We start from the raw sequence: 25094 nt of genomic DNA, 5'->3' as shown, positions 1-25094 counted from the left end.
ATCTGTAAGTCGGTGTTCTTAAGTAGGGGACCGCACTTCTACTGTTGGCATATCACCCTTTTAGCAACAATCGTTTTTTTTGTAATTTTGATAGAAAGAGAAGGTGAACTTGCTTATTAAGAGATTTTGGTTCTGTGTACTGTTGTTTGGGTTTCTGGCTCCATTAAGATAAAATGTGAACCCCTGGCGTCCTCTACAAACATTGTATATATTTTACAATACATATATTATTACCAAGCAGTCCAGCGATGGCTAATGTCTACATAGATGACAGCAGTGTAATATGACAAATGACAACTTTCAAGTCGGGCATGACTTCAGAAGGGGGAGACTGCAATATATCAGTTATCCAGAGGCAGAGCTAATGGCTATTAACTGACAATGTGGCCTTTCACAGCTGGGAATGATCCATTTTTAAAGAATTTATTACTTTGAATCAGTAATGTTAATAGTGCAGACTTGAAAACTGTTTAATTAAGGTAATGTATGTCTTTATACATAAATATATAGGTATGACATTTGAGTATTAATGTACAGGCGGCTATGGCATGGAGCTGGCTTACCAGTCTTGTCTGATTTGTAAAATGCTAAGGACTATGATGGCGCTATATAAAAATAATTATTATTGTCCTACAAATCATCTTGTAATTTCAAGGGATAAGCTCCAGTCCTATCTTATTGTCTCAAGGATATCAACTCCTAGAGATCTGTATACAAATCTATATCCGTAGGCAACTTTTAATCCCTTAGTTTTCCATAATTTACATTTATTTTACCCATTTATAAGAAACCATATGTGTCAGCAAGATGTAGTAACTTTAAAGGGGTTTCTGGATGCAACATGATATCCTCTATCCAGGTCCCTGCTGCTCTATTCATCTGTATGGCACTGAAAGAAATTTGGTTACTTTCGTCATTGCCATAGACATTGTATGGAGTGGCACTGCATATGCTCGACACCATTGGAAAGGTCATTACATCAGCATAGAGTGGAAAAAACACCTGACAGGGTTCCATCAAAGGTTACTAAGAATAAGTCTTTAGTATAGACCATTTCTTCAGTAGATGACTAGGTAGATCATATGCACTTATACATAGATGTTTTCCTTATCTTGGATAATTGACTAGACATATGCTATTTTCTATAACCAATATTATTCAATAATAATCAGAAGTGTCCAGAGGATAATGTGGCTTCTCCTAAAATGACTATGGGTGTAATTTACATGGTTGAAATGTTGTTTCAACATGAATTAGGAAGTCCTGTATTAATGTGTTGTATGATATTTTCATTTCATTCAAAGCAGATGTTTCCACAGCAGATAAATCTAGTGTGTCAGAGATGCATGTTAGTAGTACTAAATCTGATACTTGTGAAAGAGATGTAGTAAAGGCTAAACCCATGATGGTAGTTTAGGTGACGGGCCAGGAAAGGCCAAAACACTAAGTATGCAGTCCAACAGAATGTTATTCTGTGTGTACCCAAACTACACAGATTGTCTCATTTTGGTTTACATGAGTTGGTTTTTCTTGAAAAGCAACTTTGCTTAGTAGGCAAGTCATTGTATGCATTAACTTAAAGCTGTGTTGTAGCACGGAAATACATGTCCTTTAGAAATAGTGGACCTGTCACCATAAAAATGCTGTATAATTTGCAGTCAACCTCAGCTTCCACTTCAGTACATAATGAAGTTCTGCTTCAAGTGGTGAGGTTGTCAGGTGATCTGATGTGATCTATATTCTATACTATAGGTATAGGTCAATGCTATCAAACAACCCTTTCAATGCAGGTCATGTTTTTTAAAGGGTTTTATAAATCATCCACTATCTACAGGATTTGGGATAACAGTGAGAGTCCCACTGTTGGGTCCCTCATGGATCACACATGTTCTTTGTATCAGGGGAGTGAGCTTCTCTTTATCAATTTGACCTTCAGCGATCACCTTATCACTCTATCTTATACACTCTAACTTATACACTTGGTACAAACCATTTAATACGGATGCTGTTGTCTGAAAATAGTGTGTGATCTAAAAAATGGAAACCAAATGTGGTTCCTAACGACTTTTTGCAATTATTCTAAGCTTTGATATAACTGTGTGCAAAATCAATTTCTGTAACAAAGATTGGAAAATGACATAGTTGTAAACTTTTAATGCCTTTAAAGGGAACCTGTCAATCTGGGGCACTTAAAGGGGTTTTCCCAATCAAGTTAGGCCCTATCCTATCCGGTGCGCTCTGCAATCTCTGTCAGCTCCATAGAGATGATTGGAGCAGAACAGACATGTTTGTCAGTCTTCTCCATTCATTGTGACGGGGGGGGGGGGGGGAGTAACTCAGGCCCCGTCAGACCCCCCCCCCCCCCCCGTTCTCATGATCTTAGGGGGTCTCATCACTGATCCTGTGGATAGGGCCTACCTTAATTGGTGGGGAAACCCCTTTAACTACCTACAGGGCCATATGGACCTGGGGTTTAGAGTCTCAAATTGTCATATAATGTTTTATCTGTGGCTGACAAAAAAAATACCTACCTAGAGAATGGGTCCAATAAAGCACATCAGGCTTCTCTCTGGTGCTTCTGGTGCCTGTGGGTTCATAGTGTACACGCCTTATCTATGGCACATGTGCAGTGTAATCCGAGTGTACAAGGCCAGTGTAATCCTGAAGGGGGCAGATAGTTGTAGACACGCCAGGATGGATCATGTGTCTCCACTTTATTGATCAGGAGATGAATAGTTGAAATTTCTATATTCAAACACACACCAATAATATTGGACATCCACATAGTAGTGTCAGTGTCCTCCACTCAGTGTGCAAAGAGCACTGCTCTCATCCTGTGTGAATGTAAATGGATTAGAGTTGATATAGTGCAGATTACTCCAAGACTTCCACAAAAGTTATTTAAAAAGTTGAGCTCAGGATAAAATTTGTAAATTGGCTTTTCGCATGTGTAAAATGGTACGCCTTTTTGTTTTACTCTGACATCTGCAAGTCTTCAATGTATACCTTTTGAACACCTAATTGAATGAAGATTTAGTGAAATGATGAAGACAGTAGCTAGATTAGATGTAACATGCAGCACTGCTTGTAGTAGACTTGATGGTCATATAATGAAGGATTATTTTTCCATCATATAAAGTAAATATTGGCCTATCTCATACTAAAGTTAACTATGCTAAACTCATTGCTTGTTTTATATGCAAACGATTAGATTAGGTACAGTTGTAAGTGTGTTCAAGACGTGTCAATAGGTGAGTGTTTGCACAGTGCACATTTGCAGGAAGCAGTGTTAAAAAACAATTCCTTAGGTCTTTGGCCAGTTGTTGGCAAAAGTGGCTTATGAATACATGACCTCTACCAGTTTGTTTAGCACTCCAACTTTCTTGCAGTATCACAGTATATATACACTCACCGGCCACTTTATTAGGTACACCATGCTAGTAACGGGTTGGACCCCCTTTTGCCTTCAGAACTGCCTCAATTCTTCGTGGCATAGATTCAACAAGGTGCTGGAAGCATTCCTCAGAGATTTTGGCCCATATAGACATGATGGCATCACACAGTTGCCGCAGATTTGTCGGCTGCACATCCATGATGCGAATCTCCACCACATCCCAAAGATGTTCTATTGGATTGAGATCTGGTGACTGTGGAGGCCATTTGAGTACAGTGAACTCATTGTCATGTTCAAGAAACCAGTCTGAGATGATTCCAGCTTTATGACATGGCGCATTATCCTGCTCAAAGTAGCCATGAGATGTTGGGTACATTGTGGTCATAAAGGGATGGACATGGTCAGCAACAATACTCAGGTAGGCTGTGGCGTTGCAACGATGCTCAATTGGTACCAAGGGGCCCAAAGAGTGCCAAGAAAATATTCCCCACACCATGACACCACCACCAGCCTGAACCGTTGATACAAGGCAGGATGGATCCATGCTTTCATGTTGTTGACGCCAAATTCAGACCCTACCATCCGAATGTCGCAGCAGAAATTGAGACTCATCAGACCAGGCAAAGTTTTTCCAATCTTTTACTATCCAATTTCGATGAGTTTGTGCAAATTGTAGCCTCAGTTTCCTGTTCTTAGCTGAAAGGAGTGGCACCCGGTGTGGTCTTCTGCTGCTGTAGCCCATCTGCCTCAAAGTTCGACGTACTGTGCATTCAGAGATGCTCTTCTGCCTACCTTGGTTGTAACGGGTGGCGATCTGAGTCACTGTTGCCTTTCTATCAGCTCGAACCAGTCTGCCCATTCTCCTCTGACCTCTGGCATCAACAAGGCATTTCTGCCCACAGAACTGCCGCTCACTGGATGTTTTTTCTTTTTCGGACCATTCTCTGTAAACCCTAGAGATGGTTGTGCGTGAAAATCCCAGTAGATCAGCAGTTTCTGAAATACTCAGACCAGCCCTTCTGGCACCAACAACCATGCCATGTTCAAAGGCACTCAAATCACCTTTCTCCCCCATACTGATGCTCGGTTTGAACTGCAGAAGATTGTTTTGACCATGTCTACATGCCTAAATGCACTGAGTTGCCGCCATGTGATTGGCTGATTAGAAATTAAGTGTTAACGAGCAGTTGGACAGGTGTACCTAATAAAGTGGCCGGTGAGTGTAAGTATCACAGTATATATAAGGTTGGAAAAAGATGCAAGTGATATTTTTGCTCTTCAGACAGCCATCTATGACTCTTGAACATGTACATAGAGTCCGCCATAACAACCTCCTGCGCCAGAGAGATCCATAGTCTCACTGCTCTTACAGAAAAGAACCTTTGTCTATGTTGATGGTAAAATCGCCTCTCCTCTAGGCGTAGAGGATGCCCCCTTGTCCTGGACACAGGCCTAGGTATAAAAAGATCTTTGGAGAGATCCTTGTACTGCCCGTTAAGGTATTTGTACATTGTAATGAGGTCTCCCCTCAGCCATCTTTTTTCTAAACTAAATAACCTCATGTTTAGTTATTGTCATTGTATTCTAGTCCCCCCCCCCATTCCCCTTGGTTGCTCTCCTCTGCACCTGTTCCAGTTCTACTTTGTCCTTTTTATACACTGGTGCCCAATACTGTACACAATATTCCATGTGTGGTCTGACCAGGGATTTGAATAAGGACAAAACTATCTCTTTATCATAAGAATCTATGCTTGTCTTGATACATCCCATAATTTTTATTAGCAGCTGCCTGGCAATGGTCATTAAAATTAAGTTAACCATCCACAATACCCCCAAGTTTTTTTCAACTGCAGTTTTATCAAGTAATTGACTTTATGTATTATACTTTTTGTTTCCACAGCCCAAGTACAAAACCTTACATTTATCTACATTAAACCTCATCAACCATTTCTCCGCCTATTCTTCCTGCTTCCATGAATCCCTCTGTAATATTATACTTATGGCCTCAGTAGTAATTACTTTATTCAGCTTAGTATCATCTGCAAATATTGAAATCTGACTGTGTAAACCGTCTATAAAGTCATTAATAAAAAGTATTGAATAGAAAGGGGCCGGAAACTGACCCCTGTGGTGGCCCACTGGTAACAACAACCCAATCGAAGAATTTGCCATAAATGATGATCCTCTGTTTTCTATGGTCCCAACAGTCTCATTTTATGTGGCACTGTATTAAATGCCTTGGAAAAGTCCAGTTACACCACATCCACAGCCTCTGTGATGGACAGGCGCTATTGGCCATTAGGCAACACCTTGGTGTTGGCCCTTCATGCTGCACTATTCTTCCATTCCAAAGTGAAGAAATCTGCAACGTGTAAACATGGACAAAGTTTTCCAGGCTTTCATTCCGCACTTTTGATTAAGGTGACATTTTTCTCTGCCCAGTTGCAATATTCTGTGCACTTTACGTTTTCACAATTTTAACCATATGAATGGAGTATGACCAAAACAGCATCGATGATCCTGTTTTAATAACAGCAAGGTGTAAATCTGGCCATTATTCAGTCTGTTTCCAGACAGCAGAAGGTGCATATGACAGAACTTCTAATACAGATACATTGCCATTATTCCAGTGGCACTTCAGTAAAGAAGTTCTTCATTTTCCCCATCACATTGATGGAGTATGGTGTCTTAACCTCACATGCAGCTTATTTTCACAGTGCAAATAACACACATACACAAAAACATGCACACATTTGTCATACTGAGCTTCCTCTACAGCAGAGAGAGCTGAATTTCCCTCTCTTGTGGGTCAATATCCAGAGGATGATTATTATATCATTTCATGTTGGTATATTACATGATCTAAACAAGATCTCATATCTCAAAATCATCTCATACACAGTATTTTCATCTCTAAAATAGTTTTCTTTCTACCAGTTATAATGCTATTGCTGTGATGCTATTATTTTTTAGTCATTTCAAATGTTTTGTTTCCTGTGGACCATCTTCAACAAAGTCCATAGAAACAATAACTTTCATTTATGGTACTACCATTGCCTTATATTGATGAATGGCCCCTTAAACTGCATGGGTCCAGGTGCACCTACAAGTTTTGCACCAAATAATAGTTGTACATTTCCAAGTGATTATTTTTCTGTGTATAATATGCAACTGTGTAGGCTGAATATAGGTGTTGTCCAGCGATAGAGAAATGTTTTCAAGCATATCTATATAATATATGTGGTAAAGGATTAGCCTTGTTTATCATTCTGTACAGTCATAGAAAAATTTACTTTAGCAGCACTCAATTAAAAAAAAGCTAAGCAATAGTAATAATAATTATTTCCCCTTTGCCGTTCTTGTAACAATGTTGGGTTCACTACTAGACTGTAATGTTCCAGCACTGGTAATGATGCGTCAACATGACAACCTATAACTGTATCCACAGTAGCAGTGGTGATGGGTCGGGTGAGTATTATATTTATTTTTTTTATTGCATTCTAAGAAAAGTGTAGTGGCTGAACAAAATTGTCACATTGAGAACGCCAGAACTGCAGTTTTTTTTGTGCATCCCACACACAGTAAGTCATTCCAAATATATAGTGTTGCATTGCATTTATAAAATTGTTAATTTATTTTCATTTTCCCTCCTGTAAAGAGTTAGAGCTACTTTATTTGTTTTACATAGTTACATCAGTCTTGCTCTGTGTGCGTACCTGAATGACTGAGCAACCCAACTGAATGCAGGATGTTAGTTCAGTTCTGTTGTTCAGCGTTCATGGTGGTCATTCCAGCAGACTCACAAAGTGGGTTTGACTGGAGAAACTGGCTTATGTGAAGCCGTCCTCAATAAAAGATATAGGTAAGATCCTTGAACCTAAAAAATAGTGCAGTAAAAAACTGCTAGAAGGTAGCACTCATAAGACAACATTAATGAAAAAAATATAAAGGTTGTGGCCCACAGTTATCAAAAATAGTGCAAACTTCAGTAGGTTGCACCAGATTCATGATTTATGGCGCATGTTCTTCATGAATCTGGAGCTCCCTGCACTGCCCCACCAGAGTGCACAAACTTTTTTTGGTGTACCTTTAACATAGAGTGTGCAACACAATTCTTTCAGGCACTGCAAGATAAATGTGGTGCACGGTCCAACTGTGCAACGGAAAGCGCCTTTCAGTGCAGAATTTTGTGTCACATTGGGTATAGAGCAGCCGCAAAAAATAATTATTAATACATGTGCAAGCAGTTTGCAATGAAAAGAATGTACGAAGTCAGACAGAAAACTGGCGCAGAGGCTTTTATAAATGTGGGCCTGTGTCTCTATGTATGTGCCAGTAACAAAAATGTTAAAAGTGACCTGACCACAAATTTAAAAAAAAATCAGCATTTTCTATATTTATGTATATATTTTTTTTCAATTGCATATCATTTAATAATGTTCTAGTAGTTCTTGAAACATGATCATCCTCGTCTGAATGAGACCTGATAATAGATAGTCCCCACTGGCTCCTATACTCTTGTTTATGTCCTTAGCATATTGACAGCTTGTATTTAATGTTATTGTATAAAGATCATATCAAAAGTCATGCTAATCCTATTTCAGTCCTTGGAATGGCAAACTTATCAGAGATATTGCTGTTCATGGCTCTGGAATATAGCGTTCAGCTGCAGTTTGATCTAGTTAGAAGCCACTTTTCTCATTAAATGAGCTATTGTTGCCTAATGAATGCAATACTGGAGCCTGGACATGAAACACAATATGGTGTGCAGTGCCACATAAGACTTGAGATGATTTTTCCAATTATGACCGTATTTGCAAGGCCTTGGCGTAAAAGTGATGGAATGCCAAGTTTGTGATTAGGTAAACAGGCCTAATGCTCTACCTAATATATAGATATGTCGAGAAACATTTCAGTTTATATGCAATTAGCGCCTTCTCAAGTCAAATTAATTTAAGCAATTTGAGATGCAAATCGAGTATTTTCCATTGATGCTAACCGTCAAACTCTGTTGAAATGAAAAGCAAGATAGGATTAGACTGAAGGGCATACATTGCTCCTGAGATCGCTGCATGGCAAATTTGCAACATTACAGCTTGAAGTGCATACATTTCCAGGGGATGAGGTTAGGTAAAGGACTACATTTCACAGCAGCTTTGTGGCTTAACCCCATCATTTTCCAACTCGGCAATATTACTTGCATTTAGCATGCCTTTGGCACTAATATGCTGTAATCTGCTTGTTGTACCATCTGTTGGTTTTGATGAAAATTGTGTTGGCACCCCTTTTCTCATGTGTTTTATGGTTTTTAGTGCATTTGCCCACCCCTAAAAGTCTGTTTCTAAGTGTGTTGAAAATATTTAGATATTTATTTAGACAAAATATACCTTGAATAAGAGGCAGCACAAATGCTATGGCTCCTAAACAAAGCCTAGAGTCAGGACACCCTATCCTGGGTTAGGCCATTAATAATCTAAACCCAGAAAAAAACCATTCAAGCTTAGACCCCATGCTTCACAGAATTTCCATGTCTTCTTAAGTGCAGGTTTCACTGCAATCCTATTGCCCCAGTAGGCCATCTGCACACAAACGTGTTCGGCCTGTGGAAACGGACACATCTGCCCATCTGATCCCACGGACCAAACATACTGCAGTCTATGGAAACTCCCAGTACTGTACTATAAGAACTATTATGGTGTTGGCACTGTCTGTATGTTGCAAGGATTCCCGTCCACTGCAATATGTAAGGTCCATGTAGCATGTGGATGAGATTTCTCAGCTTTTACCAGAATTCTCCAATGCCCATTTCTCTGCCAACAATTTTTATAGTTATTTTGCCATTACTGATATCTCTTTACAATTATACAAAGTGTGATAATTGTACTCTCCCAAGTAACAGGAACTTTGTTTTGTTTGGTGATTAGCAAGTTAATAGAAAAGATAATCAGAAGCGGACACATTTCTATTGGTAGTGTGGATTACATCTGTATAAATTTTTGGGCTCAAATGTAACTATTTTACTATCACAGATATTCAAGAACAAGTGGAATACAGCAAATGACAGAGCTCAGCACTACAGTAGATTCCAGTACTTGACTATTGGCTCACTGTTCTTGTCTGTTCTACAGCTCATTATATATCCACTGTTAGGCCCATGTGTCATTGGCTGGTGAGGAAGACTGCCTGAACTGCAAACAGGAACATGACATTTTCTATAGTTTGCAGCACGGACAGTTGGTTAATAAAGGAAACCACAGCCATGAGACTGAATGGTATCCACTGCAGTGACAACTTATTTACCATCCTCATGCATGTTCTTTTACTTTGGTCCTTTTACCAGGTTTTGAGTGTATTTTCTCCTTCAAAAATTAAGTATGATACAAAAAAGTAAGCATAGACCACACTCATGGACAAAATAAACCCATTAGATTTGTCAGCCAGTGGTGTCTATATGAATGCTCTTTATGATGTGTTCTGGCCCATCTTATGTGCCCCTGGTCTGCCTTTATAGAAACATACATAAATATATCATGTACTTCACTCCCTGCCTGTCCTGCTTTAGAAAAGCTCATTGAAATTTACTCAATGACTCCAGGCATGTCCAAGAGCTCTTTTGCTCATATGCAATGGAAACCTCTTTGCTCGCCTCCAAGCACATACAAGCAAGATGGCTTTAGGCTTAGAGGAATGCCGAGAGCTGTTCTGTTGTTAAATTATGCCCCTTGACCTGCTTTGTTATCCTGATTCGTATACAAGTTTGTATAGATTAAAGTGGACCAATCATATGAAAATTGTCCATGGCTAATCAATAAACGAAAAATAATATACAAAAATATTTTGTTGTTGCGAAGTAACTATATCAAGGCAGAATCTAAAAGTAATTTAATACTTTAACCTCCAAATCTCATTTAGAGAGTGCCACGGACTGTAAATATTATAAACCCAATTTCTCTCCTAACAATCAAATCCAGCAACCTATCTATAAGATATTTGAACCTAGCCATGCCTGCAGAGACTTGGCCAATGCATATGCATCAAGCACATTTACATATAGTAGTTCAGTTTAAAATAAGAATGCTCTTGATTTGCATGTGAAAATGAATGTTTTTGCATATGCATTGACCGTGCTGCAATTCTGACCTACTATTGACACCCAGAGACGGAAGAAGCCTCTATGTCCCTCCTCCTCCAGATGCTCAATCTTTGGCAAGGAAGACAGCTGATATTTCAGCTTCTTGTGTCGAATGTCACACTCGGAAAAGCAAATCATGAGGCAAACGAAGCTGCAAATAAAATCTTCATCAGACGTGGCTTATTTCCTTCTTTAGCACTACTTTCTACTGATTTCTAATATCTGCCCCTCCACCCTTGCATTTGTGCATGCATGATGTGATGATAGCGGGACATTTATCAATCACCAGAATTTCTTAGTAATTTATAATTTGATGCATTTATACTGGTAATAATACTGGTGATAATGGTAATACTTCCATGAAGTGAAACTTGGCAAACAGAGATATGGGGGGAAATTTATGAAGCAGTTGCGCATTGTGTTCAAGCACTTGATGTTAACGCCACCTCCGCAGGTCCTGATGGATATACTAAGGGGTTCTAGCCTTGTTGTAAATCTTGTGTATGACCGTGTCCTTGGATTAATTCTATAACCTGTATCAGGAACTATGTCGAACTGTAGCTAATGAGCCATGTCTTACGTCTCGCACCTCAAATTCCCAGCCCCCCCCCTTCTCCCAGCAGACTCCACAGTTCGCTGAAAGGCCCCTTTCACACACAGGTATACTACACCTGGGCCTGGACTGGTCATGCTATAATTTGTCCCCATTGTTTTTGGATTTTTGGCTTGCCAGTCAAGTTTGTTGGCCTAAGCAGTGATTGACAGTTATTTCTTTTTGTCAACAAGTCAGATCTCCAACTGGTCACCTAACCCTATAATACAAGTTCAGAATTTTTTCCATATATGAGTATGTATGTGTCCAGGACTACAGATCATCTTTCATTTTGTCAACATATGTTAAACTAAATCTGGATTGATGCATTTTATCACATTAATAAAATCACTTTGCAATCCACATTGAAAGTGGTAACACTATTTTCCACTACTTTTCTGAACGTATTAAGGATTTGCCTTAGTGACAATTGTAAAAAGCGAAAACTTCTAAAAACACTTTTTCTATGAGATCTCTGTTGGAGTTTCCCTCCCAAACGTACAGTGGCTGCTGTTTTTTTTCCCACTTCTTCATGTCTCCAAATAGTAACCGCTGCAGATTTAATTGTAAATTCCTTTCATGAGTACATAATATTCATTAACGGGATTAGCAGTGCTATCTCAGTGATATTTTTGTCCCACTTTGTTCTTCTAAATAATCTGATTAACCATGGGTTTCTTTTTTTTCTTCTTTCTGTATAGATGGTCACAAGAACAAAGAAAATATTTGTAGGAGGATTATCGGCAAATACAGTAGTAGAAGATGTAAAGCAATACTTTGAGCAGTATGGCAAGGTAAGGAGCTTTTAGTTGTTGGACTGGAGAGCTTTCCTAAAGAAGATTGAACGCAGTAAAAATTTGTATTATTTTACATATTTGCTTCCTCTGCTATAAGCTGCTATCAGTAATTATTTGGAATATAATCTTGAAGTTCTGTACATTCTTTCAGAAAATGTTCTGTTCTGAGCAAACTCCAGAGATGTCAGTGTTTGCAGAATGGTTAGCTAGCAATTTCTTCGTTGGGATTGTAATAGTTTGCTTCCGGCATTGTTTCCATATTGTGGCTGAGCGCGGCATCCTGAATAAAGTATAGTTCTTCGTGTTACTGAAGAGAATACAGCTTTACATTTTCAACATGAAATACATACTCCCCGTAACACTTGTTGTTAGAGATATTTCAGACATTTGTATGGAAAAACAACTCTGTAATGACTTCAGAAACCTACTGACAAGATCTTGTCCATAGTTTTCATGAGCATTTTCAGCCGTGTGTTTGTTACCATATGGCGAACCTATGGCAAGTGCCGGTGGTGGCACTCAGAGCCTTTTTGGTGGGCACCCAGGCCTTCACCCCAGCATAGAGTTTGCCAGACAGGACTCAAGGTTTCCTCCTGCAGTCCAAGACAGCTCAGGACGTTCCATGATCAGAATATGTGGATAGAGATGGATTGTCATTAGAATTCCTGCTCTGGGTAAGCTACAATCCAAATTTCTCCATCTTCTTTCTATTATATACTGGTGACCTCAGGATGCCAATACAATTGGAACCTGTGATACAGCAGGAATCAATAAATAATTACTTAAATTGGCATGTCAGCACTGGGTTTTGGTTTTAGTTTGGGCACTCTGTCTCTAAAAGGTTTGCCATCACTGATCTATAGCGATGAACTCTCTATTGATAGAAGAATATAATATGTGCAGTTTTTAATGTCGTGAGGCTTGATAATAGCTGTAATTAAAAGGGTTGTCTGCTTTTGACTATTTCTACCTTTTAAAGGGTTTTTATATATGTCTGCCAAATTCTGCATGTATATGTGATGTGTGGTATACAACACACGTCCACTACATGACGTCGCTGCTGAGTGTCTATATACAATTTTACTAATGGTAAAGGGAGTCAGTTCCGTATTGCTTTTTGCATGTTTTGAGTAATGTTTCAGCAGGTGTACTAGAGTAGCATTGTGTGTGATGTAGAGTGTAGGGTGCAGTCACACGTTGTAGTTACAACTGCATCACAATCAGTTTTAACCCCTTAATGACCGCCCTATCGGGTTTTTACGGCGGTCATTAAGGGTACTTCTTCTGATGCGACGCCTTTCTACGGCAGCGCATCAGAAGAAGTTTTCGGGACACCGAGTCTCGCTGGTGCCGGTGTCGGGCTGTGATATCACAGCCCAGACCCGGCACTAACACCCGGGATCGGAAAAACTCTGATCCCGGGTGTTTAACCCCTTGCACGCCGCGGTCAAGCATGACCGCGGCGTGCAAGTGTGTCCCCCGTGGATCGGACCCCCCCGGTGTGCTTACCGGGGGATCCGATCCCTCCTGCCGCTGCCCCGGGTTCCGACGAGTGACCCGGGGCTGTCGGCTCCTCTTCTCACCGGGTCCTGCCTTCCTGGCAGGACCCGGCTGTAAGTAACTGAGCATGCGCAGCATGCTCAGTTACTTTCACTATACACTGCAATACAAGTGTATTGCAGTGTAAAGGCTTGAATAAGCGATCGGATGATCGCTTATTCAAGCCAAGAAGTAGAAAATGTAAAAAAGTAAAAAAAAAAAAAATTAAATCTTTTTATAATATAATTAAATAAATAAATAAAATAAAAGTCCCATAATCTCCCCAGTAACACATAAAATGCAAATAAAGTATATAAAACACAAAACACGTACATATTTGGTATCACCGCGTCCGTATTAATCTGTACAATAAATCTAAATCAATATTGAACCCGCTCGGTGAACTACGTAAAAAAAAAACTCGAAAAACTTCCCATAATATACAATTTTTCATCAAACACCATCACAAAAAATGTTCTAAAAAGTGATCAAAAAAAGTTACGGTACCTAATATGATACGACTGAAAAGAACAACTGTTTTCGCAAAAAATAAGCCCTCAACCAGATCTGACAACAGAAAAATACAGAAGTTATGGCCCTGAAAAGTTGTCAATAGTAAAAACAATGCGATTTTCTCCAATATTGGTTTTGCTCTGGAAAATTGAGCAAAATAAGAAAAACTATATAAATGAGGTATCACCGCAATCGTAGTGAACCAGAGAATAAAGATAAAATATTATTTTTACGTTACGGTGAGCGGGGGGGGGGGGGGGAATGCTCACAATCCAAAATAAAAATTGATGATTTTGTTTGTGTCCCCCTTGAAATAGTTAATAAAATCTCATGAATAAGCTTTAGACTCCCAAAATAAATTATTTATACATTGTATCTCATCCCATAAAAAATAAGCCCTCATATGATCGCATTACCAAAAAAAATAAAAATTTATAGGTCGTACAATGTGACAATACAAATCTGCTGTGGACGGCGCCTCCATTCATTCTATGCTCGGCCGTGCGCCCGTACAGCAGTTTACCACCACATATGGGGTATCAGTACACTCGGGAGGAATTGGGCATCAAGCGTTGCAGTGCGTTTCATCATTTAATTTATTCTGAAAATGTCAGTTTTGGCCTAAATGAATGTATTTCCAAAAAAATTCCATAGTTTCTAAATCGCAGGTCCATATTTTTTAACCCATGTGAAACGCTTAAAGGGTTAATGGACTTAATAGAAGTTGTTTTACATACGTTGAGGGGTGAACTTTCTATAGTGGGGTAATTTATGGGGTTTTACTATTATTTAGGCCTCTCAAAGTCACTTGGAAGCTGAGTTTTCCCTCAAAATGTGAGTTTTGGCAATTTTCATGAAAATAAGAAAAATCGCACCTAAAGTTCTGCGCCTCATAACATCCTAGAAAAATGACCGGAAGCATAAAATATCATCCCAACATAAAGCAGATATTCTGTAAATGTTAATTATCAAACTTTTTGGGTAGTTTTACTTCCTGTCTGGAAACCAGAACATTTCAAACTTGGAAAATGAAGAATTTTTACAAAGTTTTGCCAAATTTTCACTTTTTTTCAGAACGAAACGCAAAACGTATCACTTAAATTTTAGAACTAACATGAAGTACAATGTGTCACGAGAAAACATTCTCAAAATCACCAGGATATGTTAAAGCGTTCCGAAGTTATAACCAATTATCGTGAGACATGTCAGATTTGAAAAATCGAGTCTGGTCATTGAGCTGAAAACTAGTGTCGGTGATAAGGGGTTAAGGTGGTTTTAAGTGCAGTTTTGTTAATTTACCAGGTGAAAAACATGAACTGAATAGGTGAATTTGATTTTCAACAAATGCCTTTCACCTGTTAAATTAACAAAACTGCACCTAAAACCACTTCAACACTATTTGCGATGCAGTTGTAACTGCAACATGTGATGCACCCTTAGCCTGTACTTTGTGTTGCAGTTTAAAGCTAGGAGTGTATCTTAATTAATTGGGTTGATTCAGGTATCTCAGGCTCCAACAGTGCAGAACTGGTCACCAATAGTCTTGTGCTGCCCCAGATTCATCATTGTGATAATGAATCTGTCACAGACTGTCCAGTTCTGCTTTAGATTTGCTTTTATCTGGTGTAAACTGTGTGCCGCATTTTGGTGCAGCCTCCTAAATGTTTTGTTGCACAGACTAATTTCCATATGACCCAGCCAATCCACAACCCTTTTAAGAAGGCCACACCCCCTTTATCGGAAAAGTCAGACCAAGGCCAAACATAGGTCTAAAAGCCTTCATAAATGTATCAGAAGGCATTTTAGAAAAAATTTTTGCCGTAATTTTCGGCCACAGGAGCAATAATGAGTTTGCCCCATTGTGTACTGTAGTATGGTATTGAAAGGGATTGTAAGAAAGCTCATTTAATAAACCCCTGTCTACTTTTGGGAGTATGTTCCTTTTTGAAACAGAATTTTTGGTTTGCCAGTAAGTCTTCACTTTTTTCCACCTACACCACCCTCACACCTGGCACAGCTTATAGCATAATCTGGGAGCCTCTTAGTATCTTGGACCCATCGTGCATGGGCAGGTGGAGTATGAAGACTCGCACAAACTTGGCCAAGTCATGATTAATTCCCCCAAAAGTTTTATATTCCCTCCATGCAAAACATATTTGCATATTCTTTACCTAGCTCTAAGAAGCTCTCAGTAATATGATATTATAAATTGTGTTCCCCACTATATGTTCTATACCATTAATACACCAGGACTATAAACGTGAAGCAGAAGACAATCTAATTTGAAGCCACCAGACTCTTTTTCATTTGGGTTTGATTCCCAATTAACCTATTCCAATGCAATACGAGATCTTTGTTGTCAACCATTGCATCTTTCATTATCCTTAGATCAGCATCTTTGCTTCGGCTGTAGGGATTTGAGTATAAAAGTAATGGATACAGTGTATGTTTAATCTACTGATATGCTTGATATGATAACAGAAAAATGTAAAAATAAAACATTTTCTATCTAAATGCAGAACTTATTTCCTTTTGGCCCAAGTAACTGCAGAATGATGGTGTCTTTAGGTCAGACCACAGTGGCCAGTTACCAGATGTTAACAAAGACTGTAGCTTATGTTGAAATGTGCTGTCTCTGCACTATACATGGGGTGCAACATATTTATTGAGCCGACCCTCTGTTGGAATACATGAGAGGAAGACAGTGAACTCCTTATTACTATCATTTACAGCATGAAACTGACACTGTTACAATAGTAGTAAATGTGATGCCATTATCCTCCATGATCGTGATCATGTGGCATTAGGTGGGCATAATTAGTTGTTAGAAGGAAGATTGTTACAAATGTATACCACTTTATGAGAGTGTCCTGCATTTATCACAAGTGGATGGCAAGGACAGCTAAAGGAAAACTTTTAATAGAAAACATGAGATGCAATGAATGTGTCTAGTGGGAACAGGAAGGAGCTGATATGCAGGTCATACGGAGAAGCACATATGGTTTCACTAACTGTACTGTGGTGCTTCAGGCAATGTGGATGCAACTTAAAAAGCAGTCATTTCTTCCTAGAAATTTCATTTAGATAATGCAGAAGAATGTAAAAGAATGTCAGAAGTTTATTAGAATGAGATATTGTTTACCTTCTGCCAAACCAACCACATTAGCCAGCATGCCCAATACATGAGGCAGTGTGCCAGAGCAGATGCCCGTTTCCACATACTGGATATGGGGTATTATCCACAGAAGACTTCTACTCTACAGATTTATAAAAAAAGAAGTAATGGAACCTCACGACAGATAATTGATTGCCATCGATCCCATAGAACCCAGAATTATGTGTATGTAGCTGTCTGTGGGGTCCATGAAGTCTTCACTACCCCACTAGACTGAGTTTACAAACTAGTGTTAAAACACCAGGATAATAAAAGGTCACCCAGTCAGTATAAGGAAGTGAGACGGCAATCAGAACAAAGAGCTAAGGCATTCGAGATGAACACTTCACCCGCTTCGTCTTGTCTTCTCTGCTCATTGGATTTCACCACTCTTAGCACTTCACGATCACAGCTCTATTTTAGGAGTCTCTGCAATATGCTAAACAGCAGCTTACCAAAGCAACACATTTCTTCTCTCATTATATCTTCCCCTTGTATTGTTTTGCCTGCATCTTCTCTTCTCACTTTGTAAATTCAGGTTTGTCATAAATATGTGTATGTATGTAAAATACATGTTTAGTATCAAAATGATAAATGTGCACAGTTTTCTTAACAAATGCAGACACACCTAACTACGTTAAAGGTGCGGACCCTGTTCTCAATATGGTTATTTCACATGCTAATTATAGCCAATCCCTTATTCCTGTCCTTAATCCCATTTAGCGGTACTGAGACTAAAAATCTATGCATATTGCATAATATATAAAGGCAATGACACGAAGACATATTATGTAGCCAAATCCTCCAGTTTAACCCCATAACGCATTAAGACCTACATGTACACTGTGAAATGCACTCTGTTGCCGGATCCTGACTTGCATGTTGGTCTTAGTGCGAGAGCACGGATATACACTTACATCTAGGATCGCAATAGTTGCAATGCCGGCTGTTTAACCCTATAGACCACCATGACCACAGCTTCTACAGGGCGGTAGCAGGTACCTCCATGCCGACCGCTTCCATGGCGGCCCTTGGGTGCTTTCAGCACGATCTAACCGTGCTCCTGTCAGTCTATTCAGAATGCAAAGTATTGCAGTTTATTAAACTAAACAAGTGATCTGAACCACACTGGGACAAAATAAAATAGTAAAAAAAGTGAAAAGTCACCACAAAATCACTACATAACAACTTGTACAATAAAATAAAATTGTAAATGAACCTGTATGGCGAACATCATTTTAAAAAGAACACAAATATATTAGGGCTGCGGAATCTGTGTGCACTATAAAAATAAGAAATTATTATTTTTATTATCCAACCTTTTACAAACAGGATAAAAAGTAATCAAGAAGTAACATTTACCCTAACACAATACCAATAAAAAGCACAGCTTGCCCAGCAAAAAACAAGCCCTAAAACCAGGTCCTTAAAAAATAACATAGCAATTAAAAAACAAGCACGTTTCTCACCAAATGAGTTTTATATTCTGCAAAACAAATCAACCATATTAAGCTATATAACTGGGGTATCGCTGTAATGGCAGTTACTCATGGAATAAAGATAACATATTATTTTTATATGGTGAACAGCCAACAAAAAAAGGTAAAAACCCTAAACCAAAATTAATGATTTACTTATCCCCACCAAGGAAGAGTTAATAAAATCTCATCAATTAGCTATTGAACCCACCTACATTATGTACCTGAAAAGTGGATCTTATCCCTGAAAAAAATAAGCCCCACATCTTCTCTTAATGACGCTCTATTCCATTATATGCGCTGTTGTTTACCAACACATATGTGGTATCATCATGCTTGGGAGAAATTGGATATCAAACTTTGTGGAGCTTTTTGTTATTTAATCCATTGTGAATGGTTCATTTTCGGACCAAAATTAATGTATTGTCCAAAACATTTTTAAATGGTAAATTCTACTTCCATTTTGTTTTAACCCATGTGAAACACCTGAAGGGTTAACAAACTTCTTAAAGTTTTTTCTCATTCATTGAGGGGTGTCGTTCTATAATGGGGTAATTTTTGGGGTTTTACTATTATTTAGGCCTCTCATAGTCACTTGAGAGCTGAACAGGTTCCTGTAGATACAGGTTTTGGCGTTTTTCATAAATCTGTTAAAAATTGCACCCACAATTTTACATCTGGGAAATGTTAGTTATGAAGGTATTTAGGTGCTATAATTATCTGCCTGAAAAAAAAATGTGAACTTAGAAAAATGTTTTGAATTTTTGCCAAATTTAAATTTTTTTCACAAATAAAAGCAAAAGATATCCAAATGTTTCCACTAATTTGAAGTACAATGTGTGATGAGAAAACAATCTTAAAATCTCCTGGATATGTTGTAGAGTTTGAAGGTTATAACCACTTATAAAGACACAGGGCAGATTTTAAAAATATTGGGGTTAGTCTTTAAGGGGTTAATGATGTGGCGTTTTTCCTACTGTAGTTGTGTTCTGCTACCTTATTTCATGTTTGCAATAGATATGACCTGTAAGATAAAAAAAATTGCCAGTGGATTTTGTGTATAATTCTTAAATTGGGCATTAAAAGATAATTTAACTGTAATTTAGCACAGTTAAGAACATAAATTGGATTTTTGAGTTTAGTTTTCATAAAGGCTAAAAGTATCTCATATGTATGGGTTACATATCTAATATTGTTGCTTTTCAACAAAATAATTTGAGTTTTACAGTTGATCAGAAACTACATGGACGTTTGGTTAAGCAGCTTCTTTTTGCTCTGTTGATTTCGGGAGAATCTTAGAAAGAGTAGACTTCAATCCTAGAACTTCCGAATCCTCTAGTAAGGGTATTAATGGCCTGCACTACTGATGCACATTCACATTGTCACCTTGCACATTGTCATTCCTGTGCTAGGAGTGCTTGACAGACTGGTATGTGTTTTTCTGAATACTTTGTTTCTTCTACTACTGTACCTTGTTTAATCTTAAGACTTTTAGGTTCTTGAGGCTGTACTGAAGAATTAAAATTCATGTGGTTTCTCATCTGTGTTAATAGTCCAGACACATTTTTTATCGATTTTTTTCTCATAAAGTTGAAACGGGGTAAAAAGTCGAGTGGATAAGTTTCTCATCACTCAGGACTAGACCACCAAAAATCACTAGAAAAGAGGTCCCAGAGTCATCTATGTAAATGGTGCGGGAGAAGGTTTCTTTGATGACTGTGATATTCACATGCTGTGATCAGGGATTTCAAATGTTGTGACCGCTGGTAGTCCTAGTAATCATATACTTATCCCATGTCTTGTAGATCGGTAATTAAATTGATTTTTGGCAACCCTTCAAAGTGATGTAAAAGTTTGAGAGAAACTTAAAACAACTCAGTCCCACTGCAAAAACATCGGTAACTTAAACTCCTATGATCGTGTGTTTCAAGACATTTGGGGGAACGTATTAAGATCAATGCATTGTGTGCAGGTCTTAGTACTTCTAACATTTCATGTGTCGTTGCAGATAATATTAAGTCAGAAGCCTGGTGTAGGTTTTAGCATCCTGTTGCAGGCTATGGTAAATTTGGCAGACCGCAACATCCAGTCCAGCTCCCAGACCTTCCCTATGATACATGGCCTACATTGTCTTATTAAATTGGGAAGAGGAACATAAGAACACCTTGGCTAATTGGTTAACTATAACTTACTAATTTACTTACTACTAATTACTTATCTGTCCGTCATACAGAATTACATATCTGTAAGGGAGGGGATGGTGCCAAGCATAAATACTATGAATGTTTTTCCCCAAAATGTAATTAGATCACCAGTAAGCATTACCAATCAGTTTTGAGCTTCCCTTTACTATAGGGAAGAGGGTTACCTTAGTCTTGGATCTGGTTGCTCAGTCTCCACGTTTAGTATAATGTAAGCACATTTTAGGCTGGATTTATGTAGTGTAAATTTGAAAACATGAGGTAGACCCACCTTTCAGTATTGAATTCGCACTTCTCATGGTGAACTGCGTAATTAGTTTGGAAGACTTATGCTTAGTCATTGGTTTATCCTAATCGGCTTTGGCTTTTCCCAACAACAAAGTGAGCTTATTTTGCTAAGCTGAAACAACTCTGCTCCCTTTGTTCCTGTCTTTTATTGTCTCATTCCTTTCATTCTGTTTTCCTGCCAAAGTTTTGTTTCATTAGGCCTACAAGTCATTTCCAATCCAGTGGGCTGCTACAATCAGGCCTTTATAACTCCACGATCCTGGTTCTCATGTGCCTTCTGGGATTCTGCCAAACCTTGTTGTCTGACATGACATTTTAACTCCTTCCAGTGCAGGGCTACATGCATAGTCATGTGATCACTTCCTGGAATGTATGGCAACTGTACAGTAGAGTTTAACTTTTATATGCAAATTATATGTAATGTAACAATGTTGCCAAATTTACCTAGCAACTTACCCAACTTTATGAGAATTCCCTGATCTCTCAATACAACATGTTTCAATTCATTTTACCCTGTTTGTAGTACGTATAGAGGAATATCTCTCATTATTTATTACACTTGGTACAATGGGAGTAATTCCCCTGCTTCCATTACAGCTTAGTATCTGCATATGCTGGCCCAATTCAGTAGTGATAAAGATACTGGAATGAAAGCATATCATATGCAGGATGTATGATTTACATATGCAATACATGAAGGATTAAAAAGTCATTTCTGGTTGTAGGAAATGTCATCTTTAGATAATGCAGAACATAATATCCAATCCACAAGTTACATGCAGATAAATATCTTCTTGAAAATTAGAAAATGGTTAATCCAGCATAGTTGGCATCTTAAAAACACCAAAGATCTTTTAGGCCCAAGATTCACTTTATAATGATGCAGTGGGCTCATTGGAGCAGTTTAGCATGAGAATGGTGACTGTTTTCTCAGTGAGGGTTCATTTCATCGGCATTTGGAATAGGAGCATGGAATTGGAGTCTGGAGGGTCGGTGCCAGTAGGTGCAAGGAATCGTGGTGTTATGTGACTGAAAGCACAGTTCATCTAGTCCTGGCACGCCACTGCAGCTGAATTGTTTCATCTGCACAGACATTGATATGTAGATTTCTGCTTTTTAACCAGTGGTTGCATGAACTGAGAATCAAGGGGAAAAGAAAGATAAAATTTCACTACTCACCAACAGATTTGTTAACCCGTAATGTTGCAAGCACATAAGGCTATGAAAATTTACTGATTGATTTTTTTTTTTTATGTTAAAGAGGTATTACCACAAAGACAAGATTCTTAAATATGCTCATATTCTTTATTTTAATGTTATTAATAAAAATACTGTATTTCACAGATATAATTCCAAGCTGTCTCGATCAGTCCTGGTGTTTACATTTTGGTTGTCCCTGAATATGACAGTAAATCAAACTATGGTCGGGCAGATTCTCCTGGCATCAATAGCTTCTCTTGTACTGCAGAAAGGGGCAGGATGCAGAGGGTGATATAGACAGAGGTACTTCCTTTCCAGCAGTTTGTAGAGGAGACAGCACGAGCTCTACACACAACATAAGATCTTAATCTGAGGTGAGGGGGTGACATAATAGTGCTGATTGTCTGTTTTATAGGCGAGTTGTAGAGCTGAGTGTGTCATTGTGTCTTATATCCATTTTTGGACTCTCTCTTTTTATATGTGTGAGATACTAGTAGACTGTTCCGAAGATAAATCTGAAACCGATAAATTAAAATGTAGATAAAACCTTAACCATGATAATATAATCACAGTGTCTACACACAGCATCTAATAGCACAGAGAAATCATGACGTATCTGCTTAGAAAGTCCCTTCTGAATCTTATATCATCTTTATTGTGTAAACATCACAAGGGATTAAAATTTGAGAACTTTCTTTCATGGGCAAACCCCTTTAAACAGAGTACAATAAATGGTTTAAATGGTTTTTCTGGCCCTAATGAGAGCTGTGCCTGTAGAGAGCAGGATGAGGCAGCTCTGTCCATAGTGTTAAACAGCTGATAAACTGGGGTGCCATGTGTTGTACGCTTTCTGTGGATATGTCATTAGTAGTTTTGTTGCCAGAAATCCCAAATTAATGCTTAGCATGTTAAGAAATTTGTGAAAGAAATGAAAGTTCTTAAATTATTACTGCTTTACGGACCTAGATACAGATAAAACAATGTTAATGAATAGAAATGTATGAGAAAAGTAGCCTAAGATGTTGAATTGTATTTTGGATGAAAGTATGGAGGTATGAATAGTGTTAATATGCATCTCTGATAGTGTGGCACACATTTGTTTTCCAAAATGTATTTAGTGTATACAATACAACTCTTTATAGTCATTTTCCACATATTTCATGGTAAAATCAAGAGCTACACTTGTAATTCTGCTTACATATGGAGCAGTCATCAAGTGTGTAGGCAATTTTCTAAAGTTTAGTTGAGAATTTAGGATTCCCATACAGTATTTTTCAGGCTGCAGTTTTCATAATACTTTGAAATTCTTCTCTGGATCAATATAAAATAGGTATAAACTCTGCTTATTCTGTCAAAGAAATCTTCATGTTTGCTGTACAAAAATGGACATGTGCTCTAAATTGCCCAGTCCTTCATACCTTATCCCCATGTTAGAAAATTGGTCTTCAATCTGCTGCAATTCAAATGGTTTCAGTATGAAAGTAATATTCAGCCATACACACATTAATATGAAAATACACGTCTTGAATTCTATGAATATCTTTGTTGGAACTTTTAATTACATTTACATTTCCTCAATGATCACATCACTGGTAGAATTATTTCTAGCTACTTATTTTGTGCCTTGTATATGTTTCTGAAAAACACAAAAGTCATTTGAAAGGTTCTTTGCAGATAACAAAGTACAGAGGCTGCTAAAGTTGAGGTATATGAAAAGTGGCTGTATAGCTAATAAAATACCATGATATAAAGTTGGGTAGTATTGTGTTGCTGGTATATTCCAGCCTAAAAATATAAATGTAAAACAAAATAAAACAGGTACATGCGGTGTAATTTTCCCCAAATATCCGACCCCAAGACCTGTGGTCTAGCTTGTCTTGTGTCTGCTTGTAATATGGAGAAAGGAAATATAGTATATATAGGTTTTCTATACCAGTCAGTGGTATTTTACAGTCATAGATTAGCTGTAGTATTATTGTTTAAATGATTTTCCGACAAAGGACATTTCTCATCCACCAGGGGTCACAGGTCTTTTCAAAACACAACCACAGTAACTTTGAATGGAACAGTGGTCGTGCATGGACTCTGCTGCTCTATTTATTGTACTATCTGACGACTGTACTATACTGTCTCCACCAGCCATAGATTCCAAATATGCAGGAGGTTGCATGATCAATTGCCAATCCCTTTAGACCAGTGATGGCTAACCTATGGCACTGGTGCCAGAGGTGGCACTCAGAGCCCTTTCTGTGGGCACTCAGGCCATCACCAGAGATAACTCCAGGTATGAACCTGCAGTCCCAGACAACCCAGGACTTGCTGTGCACAGAGCTATTTTAAAGTGACAGCTCTACCAGGGACTATTTTCTGCTTTATTGTCCTCAGAGTACTGCTATCAATGAAAACTGTGACAGAGAAGGGAGTATAAATCACAAATTAAATTTCTGTGTTGGCACTTTGCGATAAATAAGCGGGTCTTTGTTGTAGTTTGGGCACTCAGCCTCTAAAAGGTTTGCCATCACTGCTTTAGACTCTACCCCACTTCAGTGAACAGAAAAAAGGGTATTCAACCCTAATTATAATAATTCTGGGGGTTCCTGCGGTAACATTCCCAGGGAACAGACATTTATTATTTGTTGTTTTGATAAAGGGGCTAATAGGAAATTAGAAAAACATAGTTACTTTCTTCCAGAACATGTGCCTTTTTGATCCATAAGATGCTTGTCAGTGGAACAAAAGAACTCATTGCAATCTTCTTTGATATTTACCATATATCCACAATATGCACACCAATAGCAAACCTATT

General features: G+C 38.3%; 1 protein-coding gene across 11 annotated transcripts in view; it reads left to right on the top strand.

Annotated features, from left to right (window-relative positions):
- Nucleotides 1-25094, top strand: part of MSI2 (musashi RNA binding protein 2) — a 466329-nt gene that overhangs the window by 119697 nt on the left and 321538 nt on the right. For all 11 annotated transcript variants that reach the window (XM_072136101.1, XM_072136094.1, XM_072136093.1 and 8 more), the window contains one exon: nt 11820-11912. In XM_072136101.1, the coding sequence (XP_071992202.1) occupies nt 11820-11912 (93 nt within the window). The remainder of the gene's footprint in view (nt 1-11819; nt 11913-25094) is intronic.

Source organism: Engystomops pustulosus, chromosome 2 (assembly GCF_040894005.1).
Source record: "Engystomops pustulosus chromosome 2, aEngPut4.maternal, whole genome shotgun sequence".
NCBI classification, from domain to species: Eukaryota; Metazoa; Chordata; class Amphibia; order Anura; family Leptodactylidae; genus Engystomops; species Engystomops pustulosus.
The sequence above is the reverse complement of the archived record's forward strand: the minus strand, read 5'-3'. Positions and strand labels throughout refer to the sequence as shown.